Source organism: Mytilus galloprovincialis, chromosome 2 (assembly GCF_965363235.1).
Source record: "Mytilus galloprovincialis chromosome 2, xbMytGall1.hap1.1, whole genome shotgun sequence".
NCBI classification, from domain to species: domain Eukaryota; kingdom Metazoa; phylum Mollusca; class Bivalvia; order Mytilida; family Mytilidae; genus Mytilus; species Mytilus galloprovincialis.
Genome location: NC_134839.1, coordinates 102615090 through 102638872, shown reverse-complemented (window position 1 = coordinate 102638872; position 23783 = coordinate 102615090). Strand labels below are relative to the sequence as shown.

Genomic DNA, 23783 nt, shown 5'->3' with positions numbered 1-23783 from the left:
CCCAAACATGAAATAGTTAACTTTATGTCTTTATACCAAATACCTGTACTTAGACATAGTGACATGTATCTCTAACAAGAACTAGTGAAATGTATGTATCTTTACCAAATACCCCCAACAATGAATGATGAAATGTGTATCCCTATGCCAAATACCTCCAACAACAAATAGTGAAATAAATGTGATCCTATTCTAATTACTCCTTCCAAAAACAGTGATCCCCTAAATGATCGAAATGATCTCCTCGGGTTGACAATATATTTATGCAAATGTAATGTAACGCTACCTTCAGTTTGTTTCTCTTGTTGCATACTTTTATTACACTGTAATTCTTCAAGTAACAGGACCTTTCGTTGTTGTTCCTCGTTGTTGATCAAAAGATCGCTCCCCTGTAAAACACAAAAGTAAAAAATGAAACTTACCATTGCTTGTTCTCGGTGGTTCCGTAAAAATAAGTCCATAACATTCTAATTTCTTTTTCACAATGACATCTTTTTGATCCTCGATTGTTATGAAAGTTTTTTCATAGTCCTTATAATGAAGCCAAGCATCAAGGTCTGTAAAGTTGTACATAGTCATTTTGACCACTTGCACGTTTGTTCAATTTTCTTTAAAATATTTTTAAACGCTGTTCAAAACAGTCTCTGATATTTAATATTTTCCATTCATGAATTTTATCGCAAGAAGATGTAGAACGTTTGTCAGTACATCAAGTGCTGTATCCAATTACTTTAAGTTTGTTTTCCTATAACGATCATACTTAAGTAAAAATGGGCCCTATCCACTGTGTACCAGATGTTGTTAAATATATATAATAATAGTTTACATATTTTCACCAATAATCCATCATTCCCCAATTAAAATAGCCACTACGTTAATACTCCATCATTCATTAATTAAAACAAATAAATTATATGTCGATTTCTGTAATTAATATGACGACTTCCGGATACAATCTATTTCATACAAATGTACATTTCTTTATAAACGTAACAAAATACTTATATCGTGACCACGTCGAATTCACTTGTTTCATAAAAACTATGACATGCAAATGCAACACTTGGTAATTATATGGATTGTTGTATTATCTAAATCCGAATGGAAGATTATTTTCATTAACACTCATTTGTCATGAGTATCATACGTCTAATTGAATGTCGGTAATATATATGTCCATTTCACATAAATCACCAATATCTGATATTTACGTTCGGACATCGAATGTTATTTGTGTTGACATATTCATTATTGTTAATAATAATCATAAAACGTTCAGTTCGTTGTAAGCGTTCGTTGGTTTATATTTTCTCTTAAATCGACTTTCTCAAGTTACATCGGCTTCACCATGCTTACATGAAAACCGATACGATAAAAACAGTTTACATAATAATTTATATTACAAAATAACCCAACAAAAACTGTTCTCTGGTATTTAAAGAAATATATTTTTTCTCATAATCATGCCAATACTTAAAAAACCTTTCAACTATCAATCAAGTTTAAAAGTTAATGAAGGAATGCAACAATTATCTATAAAGAATCAAAATCATTTCACTCAACTCTCAATAGGAGATATAAATGCAGTGACGAGTGAAAAAGAGATCGCAATATCAATAGGTCCTCCGGGAAGAATCGAGAAAAGAACTTATATTTGACAACAATATAAAAACACAAAAGCGTCATCCGTCCACCTTCCTTTTCGGTTAGAGTAATTTGTAATCTTCCCTCATGTCTGTAATTCTCTATAATAACCAATATTTTTTTACAAATGATCGTCAAGAATTAAAAAAAGTGATATATAATTTATCATATTATCCTTTACCATTATTATAATAAAAGTCCAGTGGTAAATTTCTTCTATTGATTAAATAACACATACCACAAAATGATAACATGAATGACAGTTGATACAAGATAACTTTTTCATCCTAGTTGAACAGTTGAGATAAATATGAATAAAAATAGGACACATTTTTGCTTTTATCTTTCAAACGCACTCCCTTCTTTGTAAAATATGAATGTGTGTACGTGAACAGTGCAACTTTTAATAGTTTACAAAATTAGAATATATTATTGGCCGATAACAATGACAACATTACCTCAACAAATAGCACGAGATAATTTCATTTTTGCAGTGACTGTTATGAGATAAGACTCTACAAGGATCTCAAACTACTAAATAGAGGTTTAATTTTCAATTAAAGAGAACAAAACAAAACCCGGGTTACCAACTAAAACTGAGGAAAACACATCAACTACAAAAGAAAACACATCAACTTTAAGAGGAAAACACATCAACTATAAGAGGAAAACACATCAACTTAAAGAGGAAAACACATCAACTATAAGAGGGAAACACATCAACTTTAAGAGGAAAACACATCAACTTTAAGAGGGAAACACATCAACTTTAAGAGAAAACACATCAACTTTAAGAGGAAAACACATCAACTATAAGAGGAAAACACATCAACTTTAAGAGGAAAACACATCAACTTTAAGAGAAAACACATCAACTTTAAGAGGAAAACACACCAACTTTAAGAGGGAAACACATCAACTTTAAGAGAAAACACATCAACTATAAGAGGAAAACACATCAACTTTAAGAGGAAAACACATCAACTTTAAGAGGAAAACACATCAACTTTAAGAGGGAAACACATCAACTTTCAGAGAAAACACATCAACTTTAAGAGGAAAACACATCAACTATCAGAGGAAAACACATCAACTTTAAGAGGAAAACACATCAACTTTAAGAGAAAACACATCAACTTTAAGAGGAAAACACACCAACTTTAAGAGGGAAACACATCAACTTTAAGAGAAAACACATCAACTATAAGAGGAAAACACATCAACTTTAAGAGGAAAACTTATCAACTTTAAGAGGAAAACACATCAACTTTAAGAGAAAACACATCAACTTTAAGAGGAAAACACACCAACTTTAAGAGGGAAACACATCAACTTTAAGAGAAAACACATCAACTATAAGAGGGAAACACATCAACTATAAGAGGGAAACATATCAACTTTAAGAGAAAACACATCAACTATAAGAGGGAAACACATCAACTTTAAGAGAAAACACATCAACTTTAAGAGGAAAACACATCAACTTTAATAGGAAAACACATCAACTTTAAGAGAAAACACATCAACTTTAAGAGGAAAACACATCAACTATAAGAGGGAAACACATCAACTTTAAGAGGGAAACACATCAACTTTAAGAGAAAACACATCAACTATAAGAGGGAAACACATCAACTTTAAGAGGAAAACACATCAACTATAAGAGGGAAACACATCAACTTTAAGAGGAAAACACATCAACTTTAATAGGAAAACACATCAACTTTAAGAGAAAACACATCAACTTTAAGAGGAAAACACATCAACTTTAAGAGGGAAACACATCAACTTTAAGAGGAAAACACATCAACTTTAAGAGGGAAACACATCAACTTTAAGAGAAAACACATCAACTTTAAGAGAAAACACATCAACTTTAAGAGAAAACACATCAACTTTAAGAGAAAACACATCAACTATGAAAGGAAAACAACGGAACAACAGAAACACTGATCTGCAACAAAAACATTTGCCAACATAGAAACGGACTATTTGACAAACAACTGGGATATTCCTGACTTATAAACGACGTACTCCTGTTTTTTTTGTACTAGTAATTGTCAAACAATTCAAAGTAAATGCCATTGAAATAATAAATCACCTAAACCAAATAAAATTGAGAATGGAAATGGGGAATGTGTCAAAGAGGCAACAACCCGACCATAGAACAGACAACAGCAGAAGGTCCCCAACAGGTCTTCAATGCAGCGAGAAATTCCCACACCCGGAGGCGTCGTTCAGCTGGCCCCTAAACAACTATATATATACTAGTTCAGTGATAATGAACGCCATACTAAACTCCAAATTGCACACAAGAAACTAAAATTAAAAATAATACAAGACTAAAAAAGACCAGAGGCTCTTGACTTGGGACAGGCGCAAAAATGCGACAGGGTTAAACATGTTTATGAGAACCCAACCCTCCCCCTATACCTCTAGTCAATGTAGAAAAGTAAACGCATAACAATACGCACATTAAAATTCAGTTCAAGAGAAGTCCGATGTCAGAACATGTAACCAAAGAAAATAAACAAAATGACAATAATACATAAATAACAACAGAATACTCGCAGCTAACTGACTCAGGCCCAATCCTTCCCGTTTGGGATTTAGTATCATACCATCATAACATATATGAGAAGAACATAACCCGTGTCATGCCAACAACTGTTTTTTTTAAACCAAAGACTCTTTGTTCAGAACTCTGATCTACAATTCGTAGTCTATTTAAATAAAAATGTCTAAAGATAAAGTTTAATTTGTGTAGTATACAAACATTGCAACCGAGTCGCCAAATCATTGAAAAATGTAAAAGACGTTTAAATCATAACAATATCCAATGATAACGTAATAAAATGGAGCCAACTTTTGAAGAAAAAAAAATATCAGAAGACAAAGTTTAACATGGAGACAATATACAAAAAAGCAGAAAGAAATTTCACATTAAACAAATATAAAAGTGGTGCTAAAATCAATAATTAACAGGCTACAATTTGAATAAAAACAGAAAATGTGATAACTGACCTAATGGAAGATTCAATCAAACTTTTGAATGAAGAGATAATTCTCAGTGGACAAGATATGCATTTAGTGTAACAACCCTCACTATCAATGCAAACTTCAAAATAAGTAAAATATCGAATTTGCTTTTCTTTCTGCAGAAAGAAAGTTTGAAATGAAAATCATAAAAAGTAAACAGAGTGTATGATAGAGAAATGTTATAGTGTGCAATAAACTAACAAGAATTTACAGAAATTTCCTACATCGACGATACTGGTTCCCTTTATCTATATTTTTGTGTACTTCGGCTCTCATTTAACTAGTAGGATCAGTAACTAATTTCCCATTTTCAAGATAAGTCGTTTTTCATAAATCAAATTATCGTTATTATGAATAAAAACCAATGTTAACGAAATCAATGCTCATGCCAATGTGTGTAATATATCACTGTTTGAGTGTAATGACCATTTTCACTCAAAATATAATCTAGAATATAATACTATATAAAGGTCATTGCGTGCCAAAGCACTAGCTTTTTACAGTTAAGTCACACAGTAACAGACTTTTAGAAAGTCACAGTAATGTCCCAATGTTCATTACCCTGTCTTAGTAGGATAAAGGTATGATACAGACTTTACTAAAATATAAAACTACAAAGATAACAGATAACACCTGTTCATGTATATTTATAATGCAGGTGCACAATCTATCAATGTATTAAAGTTATAAAACAGTTGGATGATTTTTTATATTTATCTCTATGTAACTCGGTGGTTGTTAATATGATTCCAATATTTCCCAACAACAATAGTGTTTTGAAGTGGTTTTATATCATTCCAACATTGGCCCACAACACTTTTCTATATGTTTCCAATATTGCCCCTTAACAATACTAGTTATTATATAGTTGTTTTATATTATTGCAATGTAACTCCACAACATTAGTTATTTTATAGTGCGTTGATATTATTAAAATGTTGCCCCACTAACTCAGCTATTTTGCAGTGCTTTAATATTATTCCGATGTTTCCCAAAACGCTACTAGTTATTTTTATAGTGGTTTAAATTAGTTAAATGTTGCCCCATTACTCTAATTGTTTATAGTGTTTTTAGATTATTCCAATTTTACTCAACACACTAATCATTTCATAGTATTAGTGGTTTATATTATTCCATTGTTACCCAACACCATAAGATATTCCAAAATTATATAGTGGTTTTATGATTCCAATGTTGCCTAGCAACAGCTTGATACTGATCTGCAATATTACTAATATACATTTATTATTTTCATCAGGTTTTGTGAGACGGTATTACACTTGTGAAAAATGCTCAAATAAGCATTTTAAACGACTTTATTCACATACTACCTAAAGCACTCCCGATTATGACATTTTAAGAATTTCCAAAATGATATAGCCAAAATAAACACTATTGTCTTTAAAAGTACCCGGTCCACCAACACCAACTAGTTTGATATGCTTACTTTCTTTTCTTAAAAAAGGTAGAAGTTATAATAAAATACAATCAACATTCATAAGTCTAAGAAAAACAGACATAACCAAGGCCAAAAAGAAACACCAAAGAGACGCATTACGTTTCACAAAGCATTACACATCAGATGAACATATGTCAAAGGTTTATAATATGAAGACTGAAAGTATTATTTTTCTTCACAATTGGTTGCTAACATAGGCTGTGTTCACATTTAGGCTTCGATAATTTAAATAAAGTTAATCGATTGCTATTTATTTCGAAAATATAAGCGATACAACTTGTGAACACAATTTATTTTTCACATGAGGAGTGTGAATGCGGCCATAGATACATTAAGTATGTAATTTCATTGTAAAGATACATAAGAACGTTATATCTTATCACTAGTACTCACGGGAAATGGTTCTTGATATGTTACATAGTAAATAATTTTAAATAAGTCCCTGATTGATATGTAAACTCTAATGAATGCAGAAATCTACCCCTGACATTTGTGTTTAATTATAATCAATTGTGTAAAGATGTTAATATCAGTGAAAATACACCTACTTCATGTAATAAATCCGAATACATTTATGGACCCATTTCCCATGTTATAACAGGAGATCTTAACATCGTTCATGACCGAGAGTTGAAATCATTACTCAGTAAAAGACCCAAATATCGCCCCCCTTTAACTATTAATTGGAATGAGTGTCGTGATATCATCCACGACTCACTCTTACTGTCTGAAATGGATAAAACGGGAAAAAGCTGACAAAAAATCTTTGGACTCTTTTTTAATTTAGTAATAAACATTGTTGATATACGTATTCAACATTTTAAAGAACATTTTACTCTTAACAATAACCACAATAAACCTATTTCTCGTATCAAACATAAACTAAAAGAAAGCTGCTAATAATATTATAATTGTTTGACGTAAATTTTACATTGAGGTTCTAAAAAAAGAAATCACCAATTCACCAACATTCCAACTGACTCCATTTTCAGAAAACGACATCTGTAACAAACATAAACTTTTAGCTACCGCTTTACAAGCAGAACCAAAAACAATGAAAGTCCCAACTATGTATTGGCTTCCGAAACTACACAAAACGCCTTACAAATATAGATTTATTTCGTCTTCAAGCCATTGTTCCACTACTAAATTATCTATTCTTCTTACCAAGACACTTGGTACAATCAAAAACCTGATAATAAATTGTTCAAATAAGGCCTTCGAAAATAGTGGAATTAATTATTTTTGGAGTGTCAAAAACTCGTTGGAAGTACTTGATAAATTGCATGCTTATATTGGTGATTTTGAATCTTTTCAAAGTTTTGATTTTTCTACCCTATATACCACATTGCCTCACATTCTCATTAAGAAAAAATTCACACACCTAATTAAATGGGCATTTAAAAAGTCAGAATGTGAATACATATGTTCAAACTCTTTTAGGTCATTTTTTAGTAGCAATAAACAAAAAAACTATGTCAATTGGACATGCCTTGATACTATATCTGCCCTTGAATTTATTAGATAACATTTTTGTTCGCTTTGGAGATTCCGTATATCGTCAGGTTATCGGGATTCCAATGGGGACTAACTGTGCACCACTTATTGCGGACCTGTTTTTGTATTGCTATGAGTTACAATTTATGACAAACATCAGCAAAGACCTATCGAAACAACATCAGATACACAAATTTAATAATACTTTTAGATATTTGGATGATATTATAGCTCTCAATAATGACGACTTCAGTATGTATACTAAAGAAATTTATCCTGTTGAATTTACTTTAAATAAAGCTAATACTAACAATGACCACTGCCCTTTCCTCGATCTTGATTGATCTCGATATATATCATTAACGGAAAGCTTAATACTAAAATCTATGATAAAAGAGATGATTTCTCATTTCCTATCGTTAATTATCCATTTTTAGATGGTGACGTTTCCTTGTCACCATCTTACGGTGTTTATATATCAAAACTTGTACGTTTCGCTCGTGTATTTAACAATGTTTTAGATTTTAAAGAGAGAAATTTGTGCATTACTGAAAAATTATTACACCAAGGTTTTCGATATCACAAACTAGTCAAACATTTACTAAATTTTATCATCGGTATAAGGACATCATTCGTAAATATAGCTCAACATGCAGACTTCTTATACGTTCAGGTATTTCACATCCAATATTTTACGGAAATATTTTTATGTCTACCTGTGCAAATTTCAAACGCGCAATTTTACACCAGTAATGAAAACCTCCTTTCATTTATGGGTAGACTTTACATAGTTAAATTCAGCCGTATAAGAAAAGCAAAATGAGAATGTTAAATTCGATGTATGCCTTTTTGTGCTTCTTTGTTACATTTGTTGTTTATGTAGTGATATTAAGATGATAACACAATATTGACTGTTGTACCCCTATTTTTGACATATTTACTCTTTGAGTATGTTTGTTTTGTTCATGCATCGTTGACAATGTAATGGAATTTGATGCGACTGTCATACAAGTGAGAGGTTTAGCTAGCTATAAAACCAGGTTCAATCCACCATTTTCTACATTAGAAAATGCCTGTACCAAGTCAGGAATATGACAGTTGTTATCCATTCGTATGATGTGTTTGGACTCTTGATTTTGCCTTTTGATTTTTGATTTTCCTTTTTGAATTTTCCTCGGAGTTCAGTATTTTTGTGTTTTTACTTTATAAAGCACAAAAATGTCAGTATTCACCTCAGAAGCTTACAAAACCTTTAAATAGACTTATTAAGAAGGAATATAGTTACGATACTGATGTCAGGTCATTTAAGATTGCATATTTTGGCGTTAATATTGATTCACTTATAGGGTCTTTGCATCGGAACTAAACACATTTATTATTAATAAACCAGTTGTTGGCATGACACAGGTTATGTTCTTCTCATATATGTTATGATGGTATGGTACTAAACCCCTCACAGGGAGGATTGCGCCTGATATTCATATGATGAAGACATAATTTTCAATCAGTTTAATTGAGGTTCGGAGATGGCATGTCAGTTAACTGCTAGTAGTCTGATGTTATTTATGTATTATTGTCATTTTGTTTATTTTCTTTGGTTACATTTTCTGACATCAGACTCGGACTTCTCTTGAACTGAATTTTAATGTGCGTATTGTTATGCGTTTACTTTTCTACATTGGCTAGAGGTATAGGGGGGGGGGGGGGGTAGAGATCTCACAAACATGTTTAACCCCGCCGCATTTTTGCGCCTGTCCAAGTCAGGAGCCTCTGGCCATTGTTAGTCTTGTATTATTTTAACTTTTAGTTTCTTGTGTACAATAAAGTTTAGTATGGCGTTCATTATCACTGAACCAGTAAATACTTATTTAGGGGCCAGCTGAAGGACGGCTCCGGGTGCGAGAATTTCTCGTTGCATTGAAGACCTGTTGGTGACCTTCTGCTGTTGTCTGTTCTATGGACGGGTTGTTGTCTCTTTGGCACATTCCCCATTTCCATTCTCAATTTATGTCCTGTACCAAGTCAGGAAAATGGCCATTGTTGTATCACAGTTCGTTTCTGTGTGTGTAACATTTTTACGTTGTGTTTCCGTTGTGTCGTTTGTTTTCTCCTATTTTTGAGTGTGAATTCACATTACTATAAGACGTGTCACGGTACTTTTCTATCCCAAATTCATGTATTTGGTTTTGATGTTATATTGGTTATTTTCATCGGATGTTGTCTGGTGCTTGGTCCGTTGCTGTGTGTGTTACATTTTAATGTTGTGTCGTTGTTCTCCTCTGATATTTAATGCGTTTCCCTCAGTTTAAGTTTGTTGCCCCGATTTTGTTTTTTGTTCATAGATTTATGAGTTTTGAACAGCGGTATACTACTGTTGCCTTTATTTAGATATACGATGAAAAAAAAAAGTTCCCAAAATAATAGTTATTTTGTGTTTTAGACATTGAAAATCACAAAATATTTAAATTGAACGTGCTTTAAATCACTAATTAGAATTTATCAAAAGATTATGAAAATATGATTCAACTCTTAAAAGGACTTCAGTTCATAAAAAAAAAAAAAAAAAACACATAGACCAAGTGAACTGCCTACGTTTGAACTGGTCCATGAGTTTTGATGTTGAGTAGCGGATACAGAAAAATAAAAATGAAAAAAATCCGTCTGATTAAGAAAAAAGAAACATGGAGGTAAAAAAAAGAGTCAAACCCTTCAATCCTTTGAAAACTATTTATGATATGAGAATTATGCATTTAAACCGTTGACAGTCGACCTACATATGTGAATACTAGTACTCCAGACACAACATTATGTCTTTGTTGTCCTTTGTTTTATTCTCACTACTAGTTGTTTATAGCTAAGTGAACTATAGTGTTAACTGCTATAAAAGAAATAAAATCAGTTGTGCACGTATGCCATAGAGCTCACATTCATTTGCATTAGCAGTAGATGAAAATGTGCTGCACCAACTTGAGTCGGTAGCTTACAATTTGAGGGTGACTGTCAAAATAAAAGAGTATCACTTAGTATGCGAAGGGTGTATTCTAATAATGATCTCCTAGGAGGAAATGCAATCATTTGATATAAAATTATTATGCATATTACAGTTGAAGTATAAGGAAAAAGTCAATAGTTATCGAAGGTACCAGGATCATAATTTAATACACCAGACGCGCGTTTCGTCTCCTAAGACTCGTCAATGACGCTCTCAGATCAAAATAGTTATAAAGTTAAAGAGCATTGAGGACCCAAAATTCCAAAAAAAATTGTGCCAAATACGGTTGTATCAATAATCGTTCCTAAAAAACATATAATAATAAAATAATATAAAAAAATCATTTAATTTTAGATGAAATCATATGATCTTTATATCAAACAACAAAAACTTATAAAGCATGGTTTTCTTTGACGTCAGACTGCCTCGTTAACTGAAAAATATATCTGACAATAATTACATCTTTCCGGACACAAAATACATTGTAAAACGACGCCTATCGACAACATAACCAAGTAACTCGATTACGACATCAATTTTAGCAGTAACAAGGTTGTATTTAAAACTAAAAGCAAAAGCTATGTTGGATTTGCCGTTTTGTATTAGATAAAAAGAATATTAAAAATTATGAAATCAACATTAAACTGCTATTCGAATAAACAGAAAAAAAAACATCAAATATTAAATCTGGAACAATGATGCATTCAGTATGATTAAATCTATGTTAAATATCAAATTCTTGATACATTTGGTGCGCCGAGAAATCATTTGAAAGGCAAAGATGTATAAATACTTTAATACTTGAGAAAAATTAAAAAAAAAATAGTTTTTAAAAGACCATCATTGTCGTATTTTAGATGTTAGTCAAGATATTAAGATATCTTTGGTATCTTTTATATCCCGTTGAATAAGACAAATGCGAGCAGTATGTTGACCAACATTTTAATCATCTATATAGCGGAATGCTAAAGGATAATCGATCGTTTTGAACACCATCTACATGAAGTCCAATTCGTGACATTTTTTTATCAACTCGGTAGATAAGGATTCCAGTTGGTTCCGATAGGAATTCGAACTATTTAATAAAAAAAAAATGAAAAAGGTTATAAATTTATCAAAGAAAAAATCCAGAGAATAATTTATTGGAAAAGATTTTTTTTACGATATGATGTTTTCCTTTCTACTAAAAACAGATAATAAGATACTTTATAACCAGAAATTAATTCTCTTAATAAAGACAAAAGTCATAAATCGATTGAGATAAAACAAATCCGGGTTAAAAACTAAAACCAAGGGAAACACACAAACCATAAAAGGAAAACAACGAAACACCAGAAGCTCTGAAGTGCAACAAAAACAAACGACAATGCAATACACACAGAAACGAACTATATGATAAAAACTGCCATTTTCCTGACTTGGCACAAGACATTTAAAAAACAATGGTGGATTGGATCTTGTTTTGTAGCTAGCCAAATCTGGCGCTTTTATGGCAATGTTAGATATACCACTTAAAGGACAACATGCCATGACAGGAATACAGTACAAAAAATGCAAGACCATTCTGGACAGAGAAATACACAAATAAACAATACGATAGTACATTTCGACATGCTTACCACAGAATACAGCACAACAAATCCACGAGATGTCTGTCACACGACTGGATCAACGCTACAAACGTGACGTCACAGGTAAATTTATAAAAAAAAAACATTTGATATAATTCAAGATCAGGTTTGTAATAATTTTATTTGGTGCATTTTAAAAGAAATTACAAGAATATTAATAAAGAAATGTGTTAGTAATGAGATATTTAATTGTATTATCTATCTATGTCGCTATTTCTTCCAAATCAAACTGTTAAACAAATGAATCGTGTACATTTTATTGCTTTAAAATAAAAACCTTATGAATGATCTATGTGATTAATGATCTTCACCCTAACATACGAATAGAAAAAAAAATAGACTTACAACAAATCTGTATTTAAGATAACATGAGGAATACTTATGTACACAAAAGAGCATTCACATATTTTCTACCATTGTTGCATGAGAAGGATTGTGATATATTCTAAGACGATTGTTTTAATATCCACCTCTGATTAGCTGCCTCCTTAGAGAGGATGATTTCGCAATACTAATAAGCCCAGTTTTGATTGCTAATGAATTAGATATTAGTGATGTGCAAAGAGATTTTATACTAATAGGATTTGGCAGACTAAGCAATTAAATTTATTGATCCTTTGAATAAAGTTATTCTTTAGGGCTATTAATTCAAAACTTTAGTTAGATCTTTGGATTGCTTTCAAACGGTACAAACAAAATTATTTCTACTTTTGAAATATAACTACATAGGATTTGTCATACAGTTATGATTACTTATGGTCTTGCATCCTATCAAAACTAACGTATTTGAGTTGCATGTTAATTTTCTCATACTATTTATTACGTTTTTACGCTAATTCCATTAGATGTGCACGAATTGATATTAAAGTTTTGGTAGCATTGCTTATTCATTAGTTGAAACTGACCTTGTTCCCGCTTTCAGAAACCCAAAAACTCTTACATAAGTACTTAATCGGCTATTGTTTTCTCTTTTACTTTGCTTTTTTAGGGGCTTCATGCCTATCTGATGAGCCTTTTGTCATTGCCCTTATGTCATGCTGTTTCATCATTATTCCAAGGTTAAGTTCTTACAAACATGTTTTTCCTGCCACATTCTTTATGTGTCTCAAGTTAAAATCCTTATATTATTTGAAACTGATTTGTTGTTGATTGCATTATTTGTTTTCAATGTATTATTTTAATCACAAAAAAGACTTTGGAATTTTCTTTTTGAAATGTATTCACATTTTAGTAATGCCAGAACCTTTTATAGATACTATACTAAAGGGTGTTTGATTGTTGTTAATCTGTAGTTTTGGTATTCATTACAGTACTCTTTATTCTTGGTTTCAGTTCAAAAGAAACATATCAAAACATAATTGTCTGTTTAGGATTTCCTCTTAAATAAGTGGTGATGCAATATTTGTTGGGATTCAAAATAAATAGTCAAGACTTACTCCTTTATCACGTGATTTAAACAAATGTGATTTAGCAACACAAACTGTTGTTATTCGAGAAATGTAAAACAATTACCACGTAAATCAGACAGGTGTTAGTCATCTATTGGATCTCTGAAGACAGATGCTGCATGATTTTCCTAAAACCAGTATGTCTTATATATTTTTTTTGTGTTTTCATTTGAAAGCAAAATATTGACCGTATTTACTGCATTTGACACTTTTTTGAGAAAGTTTTGTTTTGCCAAAACAATGTATTTTTCAGAGATTCTTCATAATTTAAGTCTTTACATTTTGAGGTCAAATTTTATATATGAAGCGTGTCAAAGTATCTAAAGTATAGTATCAACAGACATGCATTTGTTTTTCATAATCATCCATGTTTTATATAGCAAAGACAAACGTTTTTAATCTTGTAGAAGTTTAATATTCCAATTAAAAGTACTGTCTCGTATGCTATTCAAGGTTGTATGCCAATGTAAGGCATGATCTGACATTGAATTTCTTTCGATATATGCATCTATTTCAGGGACAACTTTATATTACAAACATGATCGAATGACGTTTCATTTTATATAACTTCAAGAAAAGAAATACAAGTAAACTGATTCTTGTATTTGTACATATGTTTTTGTTAGAATGAAAAACTGGGACATCTGGGTTTGATCAATATTAACACTGTACTCCAGATATCCCCCAATAAACGGAGTTTAAGTCATACCCACCAAAAATTATACTAGGTCCGAGATTATTGTAAACTTTTTATCCATGAACATATCATATAGCCTGAATATGATATTACTTTACCATTGAATTTATTTCTACTTGGTTTAATCCAATTTGTCCAAATTAATTGCGATGCATTGATCGGACCTAAATAGATGGAATTTGACGTCACCTTAGGTATGTACGGTATTAGATAGTGCAAAATATATACTGTTTTATTTTTATATTAGTCTGTCGATTTCTTTATAACAGTAGTTGTAATTGGTGTCAAGGTTAGAAGCCTTCAAAAAAGTCTGTTTAATTTTGGGAATTTATATGTATTAGTTTCTACACCGATTATTCGATTTCAGTAAAAAGTTATTTCGTAAAATCTTCATGAAATTACTTGAAAGAAGAATTCCGATTCAAGTTGAATAATACATAACATGCAAAGTAGAAATTTTTCTAAAATCTAAAATATGAAATCTATAACCATCGGTTGCCCTCTTTGGTATATACATATAACCTATATCTGTTTTATCATTTGCATAACAGAGGGACTATCTATCAAGTATTTAAAACATATTTAACACTCTTTATAAATGCCATGCAAAGAAAGTACTTTTCTGCATTAACCTTCACTAAAAATGATAAAAGACATATATTTGAAAGCCAAGATTAGATTATACTGACTATTGTCTTTAAAATGCTTTACGATCTAGAAGTACCTACAATAAATAGCCTAATCAATAATTATAACTCCAAGACGAAGGGAAGAGCCTAAAATCTGAAAGTCAAACGCTATTGATCAATAGAGCAAATGATCAACAACTGTCATATTTCTGACTTGGTGCAGGCATTTTAAGAAAAAAAATTGTGGGTTAAACCTGTTTTAGTAGCTAGCTAAACCTCCCAGTCGTAGGAAATATTTCTATTGTTTGTAGTTCCGTTATATTGACAAAATTGTGTTAGGAACCTAAATAGACATACTAGGTGAATCTGACCATACTTGGGATCAAGCAGCCAAAAACTGTGTAAACATACATCACAGAAATATTGACTGTTTTGTCTGAACTCTTTTAGTGTTTTTGTTCACTAACATAATTTTATTGTTGGCTAACAAATATTTGTATTTGAATACACATGATGAAATATATAGAGAACCAGGTTCGCACGGCATCCGATATTCAACTAGACTCAAGCTAAATTAACCAGCCATTTGCTTACAGTCAAGTTTCAGATATATATATATATATATAAACCCGAAAGTTGAAAAATGTTCAAATAAAATATCGGACTCGGTATAATCAATAGTCGGGATTCTATCTAAAGAACTATGCATTGTTATTTATGATTAAAATGAAAATAACTGTATGCAGGTACAAAATATTTGTTGCTTGTAACAAATAAATAACAAGTACACAGTTAATAAATCGTGGGTGATTATTATGTCCCTGTTATAGAAACTCATGTTTATGCCTTGCTTACCATAAAATACACACATTTACAAGGTATCACCGCTATTATTGTTCTAGGGTTTTCCCTATTTTTTTCAATATCAATGTAATGCGCAGTAATTTATGTCATAAATGATAACAAAATAACGACTTTCTGTTGGTGAGCAATGTGAAATCTATAAATAAAAACCTTGCACTCAAATCACTCACTTTGGTGTCAATGGCATAAACGTCGTATTAAGATATTTATGTATTGTATATCCTTACACAAAGTCACTCAAGATTTATGGAGTGAAGATGCATTATTTTGTTTAAAAACACTTATAATACATTTGCAACAATACCCACAAACTTGCTGATGTAAAAAATGTATACAGAAGCCATTGACATACGTATGGTTGACTTTATGTAAAATAAGTTTTTTTATTTATGTGCAGCTATTACTATGAAGTATCACTTATATCAACTTTTTAATTATTTCAACAGTTATGCAATTGATTGATTCAATACATACTGCAGTACAGTTTCGACTTATATCTTATTCTAATACGTTGATTTTCTTTTGGAAATCGTAATGTATTGGATTTAAATTAAATTGGTTGCATTTGTTGCAGATTGAATTAGCATTAAAAAGTAAAATCTCAAAATTACTGAACTACGAGTAAAATTCAAAACAAAAAGTCCGTTATCAAATAGCAAAATCAAAAGCTGAAACACATCAAACAACTGTCATATTCCTGACTTGGTAAAGCCATTATATGCAGAAAATGGTATATTGAACCAGGTTTTATCTCGCTAAACCTCTCACTTGTACGACAGTTGCATCAAATGTCCAACGACGTGTGATGATATTGATCAATTCTGCAATCCAGTCTCGGTTATTTAACCTTATTACCTTTTTTCAGCTGGAATAAAGGTATAGATAAATAATTAAGTTTGCATAATTCTTCAAAACAGAAAAAGGTTAACGCTGTATAAATAACAGATTGATAATACAACTAATGTTGAGGATAAGATAGCCAACAGTAAGATATTTGAGACGTGGAAAGGGGGTCTTTTAGATGGCAGCAGCTATTCTTTCTGATGTCAATTTTAATAATAATTTTCCTCACGTGTAATTATATATTTGGATATTTTTGTTTTTTATTTGAGCGTAAAGGATATAGTATCAAGAACACGTACAGGGAATTTGTTATTACGGATTAAAACATATACATTGTCTACCTACATCAATTAAGGTTGTAATACAAGTTTTCTTTAGAGAAACATTACTATGATCCATCAGAGAATGAACACATGTTTTCTTAATTTGTAGTTGTCAAAAATTAAAATAACATTAAGGAAGGAATGTAGCATGAACTCGTATTGTCATGTCTTGGCGGTCGCTGACACATTTTGCTAATTTTATTTCGTACATGTGTACCCTTAAATTACATTTTTTTTCTAACATGGTTTTTACCTGGCTTTCAGGCGTTGATCCGATATTTGATGTTTAAGTTGGGAAAGTGGGTGCAATAAAGAGTTCAGGACCATATTCTGACAAAAAAATGGTTGTAAAAGTATAGTTCTTTTTTTTTACCAGAAAATAATATATTTTGGTACACATGACGTTGTAAAAAAAATTGATAAATAAAACAAATATTGCTTCATGTTTCGAACATTGATAGTTGCTATAGCTATAGCGAGCCTAAATGGAATTAAACTAGGAAGCTTCGTCTGTCATTGGTATGTTCATTTATCCGGTTCCTTCTCTTAGACTTTTATTTTCTTAATTAATTCAATTACAAACAAAATGACAAACCAAAAGTAATTCCATGATCAATGAGAAATAAAAAGGACACGTATTATTCGTGCAACAGTTTGGTTCTGGAAAGTTTAACGATGAAAGAAGATAGAAAAATGGGAGGGTTTTGATCTCTTCCGTGTTAATGTTCGTAATTCGATACAAACCGGAAAGGTTTTTGACAGCTGCGTCCGTCCCAAACGAACAAAGATAATTATAAGTCATAGATGAAAAAGTACATAGTGTTTATGTGTTTGTTAGTGAAATTATACCAAATACGGAATATTCAGTAGAAAAAAAATAATGCAGATTTTGTTTAGCTAAAACTGTTATCAGTAAGATTTAACTGTTGATTTTAAATTATTGGCAATGCTTAAAAGTTCATACCCTATCTTAACTTATCTGTTTGTTTGATTGATGGCAGTCTAACGTGCAGAGCAAATACTACAGGGATGTTACATGTTAATCAGATATGAAAGTACCATTTTTTTCATTAGAAAGATAATACACTCATCATAGATACCGGGTTTAAGATAATGTACGGAAAACTCTTAATGGTAACAAAAAAATCATAAAAAAGTTGAAAAAGCAACATTTTCGAACGAAGTTGAACAGAATTGAGTTCAAAAACCCAAAAAGGTTTTGCCAAATACAGCTAAAGAAATGTATTTCTAACAAATCGTAAGTATTTAAAAACAAGTTTTTCAAGAATGGTATGAAAACAGGTAAAAGTTGAGCAAATCCTTTAATCATATGACCCTATTACGCGTAGTCTATGATAGTTTCTACTATGTCTTAGTTATATACAATTTAAAGTTACTCTCTTGTCTGTGTTAAATCGGAAGATTCAAAGTTGGAGTTAATTTTTGTCTGTTATCAAAAACTTTCGGGATTGATGTGAATATCGGACGATGACTGATAAAAGAATAATGAGCAAATTCTATTTGCAAAAAGTCAGAACTAGAACCAATTCTATTTCGTATTGATACATATATAACAATTATCGAAAATTTGTATCCACAAAAAGAAGAATTGGCACACGCGGAGGTATGTCGTAATTTATCGATCGATCAACACAAACAATGTCCATATTTCAATTACATATATGTCAGTCTGACCGGCACCAAGTCAAATTTATATTTCCGTCGTGCAATGCTATACCTACATATAGGTTTTTATTTTATAGTATATATCCATGTTAATTAACAACTGTCCAGACTGGACTACCACAAATTATCTTAAATGTCATTGAAACATGTGTATCATGTGCTTTGTAAACATTGTTTATATAGGAATACAAAGGGTATAATTACAACCATTTGTGTGGAAAAGAAATTGCAAAAAAAGGTAATCTTTTCGCCTCCTAAAATTAGAGATGAGATTTAAACTGGACATTTTTAAATAAAATTAAATTGCACTTAAAAACATTGTTTTGAATTATATATATGAGTCTAAATCTTACAGGAAATAAATATTTGAACAGCTTCTTTTGAAACAAATATCTATTTGTGTGGCAGTTCTTGGCTATTTCAACAAAATGTGTATATATGAAGTATCTTATCCTGAGGATGTTGTCAATTTTTATTGTATTGCAGAAGGTGCTTATCGTAGAGAACTAAACTAAATATGCAAGAAAAAATATAAAAAATATATACAAATACTTAGACCTTTTCGTTTGTCATATGAACATCTAAAGAACTTCATTTGACTTATTTAAAATCATTGTTTGGTTTTAGAGGGTTAACTAACTGGAATAATCATACCTTCTCTTTTGGTTTAATCTGTAATCAAAGTTACTGATGAAGTTTAATTCAAAAAGAGATTTGAAACCTGAGATTTAGAAAGTGCCTAGTATTTACTGATACCTTAAATATTTGGTGCTTCTTTCTACATGACTGTTAATTAGTTATTTAAGTTTTTAATACGATAATAAATAGCATTACATTATGTATTATATCTTACTGCATGTTAACTGCATACCAGTTGTATTTGAACATGTTAATCGTTCTACTTAATTAGACATTATTATGTCAGTGTTCAGGTTGAATCAGATCTTTCGAGAAATAACTTGACCTCCTCAGACACGAAGAAAAAATTTAACTTATTTAACAACATATGCTTCTAAAATAAAATAGTCTTAAGCTTGCAAAATTTAAATAATATAATGTCTTTTACATGATTCAAATGATCCATAGCATTCATCAACATGTATTCTCTGTATTGAAACGTTTATCATTTTCAAAAACATTACAACTAATGAGGCCTGACCAGCAATATTCGACTACTTAGACTTACAAACATATTTTCTTATATCTATAGACTAAAACTAATCTATAAGAAAACAAAAAATGGACAACAGATGGTGTAGATAACCTCATTTGGTTTAGGCACAACACATGGTGTAGGTAACCTCATTTGGTTTAGGCACAACACATGGTGTAGATAACCTCATTTGGTTTAGGCATAGGCACAACACATGATGTAGATAACCTCATTTGGTTTAGGCACAACACATGGTGTAGGTAACCTCATTTGGTTTAGGCACAACACATGGTGTAGATAACCTCATTTGGTTTAGGCATAGGCACAACACATGATGTAGATAACCTCATTTAGTTTAGGCACAACACATGGTGTAGATAACCTCATTTGGTTTAGGCACAACACATGCTGTAGATAACTTCATTTGGTTTAGGCACAACACATAGTGTAGATAACCTCATACACGATGACGTATATAGTGTAATAATCTACCTCAGAATTAGATTACCTTAGCTGTATTTGGCAAAACCTTTAGGAATTTTTGGTCCTCAATTCTCCTCAACTTCGTTTTTATTTGCCTTTTATTTTTTTTTATCGGAGCGTCATTGGTGAGTCTTATGCAGACGAGCCGCGCGTCTGACGCAAATACAAAATTGCAATCCTGGTATCTATGATAAGTTTATTGATACATTTGTTACTATACTATGTTCCAATTTACAAAAATATATCTCATTTACAAGGACTGGTGGTCAAATAAATTAAAGTTGATAATTTTGTTTCATAATACCATTTCAGTACTTCAACATCATATTTTCTTCAAAGAACGATCAGGTTTTGAATACATTTGGAGAATACTTGATATTTTGTTGAGTTTTTTTAGAACTGTCTGAGCAATCAGTCCCTTTATTCTAAAATCATACTATGTATTCGGTTCAATAATAGAACTCATTAAACGATAAGCAGTTGATTATTTTAGACTGGTAACGTGCATTTACAGTAATGATATAACTTCAACAGTACTACATAATATTTGCACAGATCTTAAATTGAAGTAAAAAGTGTAATGGATAGCAGGAGCGTGTAGAAAACGAGATTTGATAAAACTGTTAACTATTAACAGAATTGTGTAAACGGAAATCATTGCTAGAAAGGCATAGCATGATGCTCTGTAGAATTCCTTGTATGCTGGATTCCAATTATATTATAACCTCATCTTAGCCGAATTTTAAATTTAATAATTTTAATTAATTGGTTTTAACTTAAGATACAAGTTCAGCAAATTCATAGATAATTCCGCTATTTTTTCCCTTTCCAGCATGATTTCTAATCAAAATGAAGCAATCGTGAAAATAATTTGAAGATTCCAAATATTATTGAATGACAAAATTGAAAAATTCTTTCTAGTCACAAATTCATGTAAAAAAAAAGAACATGTGACATAAGATACTTATGTTTAAAATGTAAAACCTCATATGCAATTGGAGATATTTTTGGTCCAGTGAGAATGTACATGCAGACCATCTTTTATTCCATATAACTTACATTTTATAGGGGATCCTCGTTGCAGTCGACATATCTTTACAGCGCTAATAATTCAAAATGTTTTTACAGCTTTCAAAAAGCATTAGATTGGCAATCCCAATACTTTTTAGTGTTTTTTCTAACATCTTTTCTTAGAAGTAATCTCAGGATAAGAGAATGAACAGGTTGCTTAATCATTTTGAACTTCACATATGTTTGTTTACATAATAAAACGATTTTTTTTCGATTTTGTTTATCATTCGCTTTATGTGAAGAAAAAAAAATAATGTAGTTTTACTTAAAAATGCGGATGTGTCAATTCCAGATATGAATAATTAGATTTTTGATAAGGAAATACCGAAAAAAAACAGAAAGTTATATGAAAGATAAAAACAAGCTGTAAGTTTATGATGTATGATGTATTCACCTGTGTGCATATATCTTTTTTAAAGTTAGTTTTTGTTGTTTTATTTAACCAAAGAACTAGTAACTTTATTTACAAGCATAAATTAATTTTATGAATTTGAATTTAGAAAATCGTCATAGGAAATAAATGCTCTATAATATCGTATCAACTAGGATATATTGCAGGCGTTACTGTAATGTTGCTTCATAGAAATGGACAATTCACCAGTGGGAAACTGAAATCATCTCTTTGACGTAATTTTTGTTTTCTCTCAACCGAACCCCATGATCAATTGCAAGATTTCAGACATCTGTATTTGTATCTGTTAAAACCCTGTATTTGATGTTCGTTTGAATAGATGAGTTCAACTTATACACCAAATGTTGAATTATTTAGTTAGAAGATATCATTTGTATAGCGGAACGTGAAGTTAAAGGATAAAACTAGCTTCTTTTTATTCTACATATAAAGCTTCTTTATGAAGTAGTCTGATATGTATACAAGTAGAGAAACACAGTTGATTTCGATGGGAATTTAATTGTTTGTTGAGAAACACGACCTTGGAACGTTACGAATATGTTGTCAAACAAGAAATAAGCCTTAAAGAAGACATTTGTATCTTAGACGTTTTAAAACTCTACGTAAGATGAATAAAAATGGATAATGACAGAATAAATTTGAAGTGCTTATTTGGTGAATTAGAAAAAGTAGTTATGAAATATAAATTTAAAAAAAAATGGAGTAATAAAGTTGTGGAAATGTTGAAACTTTACACAGATTTTGTAATGTATATGATTATATACTGGATTAAAATACAATTTATTAGTAAAAAGAAATTTTTGATAATTATAAAACTGAATTGAGTACAAGGCTTGATTCTTATGGTCACAGAAATAAGTTGAGAACTTATAATTTTTTTTAGTTTTCATACTCTACTGATCAAAATATACCTTTTCGATATCGCAGTGCATATACTAAATTAAGAGGTTGAGTAGCACCTTTTAAAATTGAAACTGGTCGTTACAAAAGATAAGATTTAAATACAAAATTGTGTTTCACTTGTGATAATATAAAAAATGAAAAACATGTATGAACTAGTATATATATTTATTTAGGGCCAGGTGAAGGACTCCTCCGGGTGCGGGAATTTCTCGCTGCATTGAAGACCTATTGGTGACCTTCTGCTGTTGTCTGTTATATGGTCAGGTTGTTTTCTCATTGACACATTCCCAATTTCCATTTTCAATTTTATTGTTAACATGTCCACTACATAATAACATTAGATGTATATTTCATTATTATTCGTTATTTTGATTTGCTAACAGCAATCTCACGTTTTTCTTCATTTCAAAATGAATTGCATGAATTGTAACATACATGATGAAAACCGTTTTCACAATAAAGTGCACAGTTAAATAAAGAAAAACTTGATAGTAATCGTGTTTTCATGATCATAGCGAAAAGATGTAGTTTTAAGTATTGAATGCTTCTTTTAGTAAGTTCATAAAGTTTTTAAAGCGTTGACCGTGTGTACATTTTTAGAATGTATCGCTTCAAGCTTTATACTTCCCAACGCCCCCCCCCCCCCCCCCAAATTATGTACAAAAAGAAGAATTCAATTATTAAATGAAGATCTTAGACAGTTTTTATTTATTGATATAATTCATCAACATAATATAAAAAGATATGTTTTTGTTTGATATGCTGGCATAACTATTAAGACTGATCCTTCATAAACGATATCGTACAATGTGTGAAAATAATGATTGGATTTTCTATTTACCACAATTTAAGTGTTTAAAGTTTAAGTGTTTGTTTTACAGGTTCATTTTTCCTTTTTTCTCCATTTGCATGTGATTTGTCTTGTTCGTTAATTGTATTTCAATTTTCACATGTAACAAAGTTAGCTCTGATTAATACTTCACATTCAGTACAAATTTTTCTAAACAGA

At 30.8% G+C, this 23783-nt stretch overlaps 1 protein-coding gene across 2 annotated transcripts in view; it reads right to left on the bottom strand.

Moving 5' to 3' along the window:
* Window positions 1-23783, bottom strand: part of LOC143065179 (secretin receptor-like) — a 114170-nt gene that overhangs the window by 33015 nt on the left and 57372 nt on the right. The window contains exon 2 of one of the 2 annotated variants that reach the window (XM_076238594.1): window positions 287-389. In XM_076238594.1, the coding sequence (XP_076094709.1) occupies window positions 287-389 (103 nt within the window). Of the gene's footprint in view, window positions 1-286; window positions 390-422; window positions 1287-23783 lie in introns of those variants that run through there. The other variant, XM_076238595.1, reaches the window with a different exon arrangement.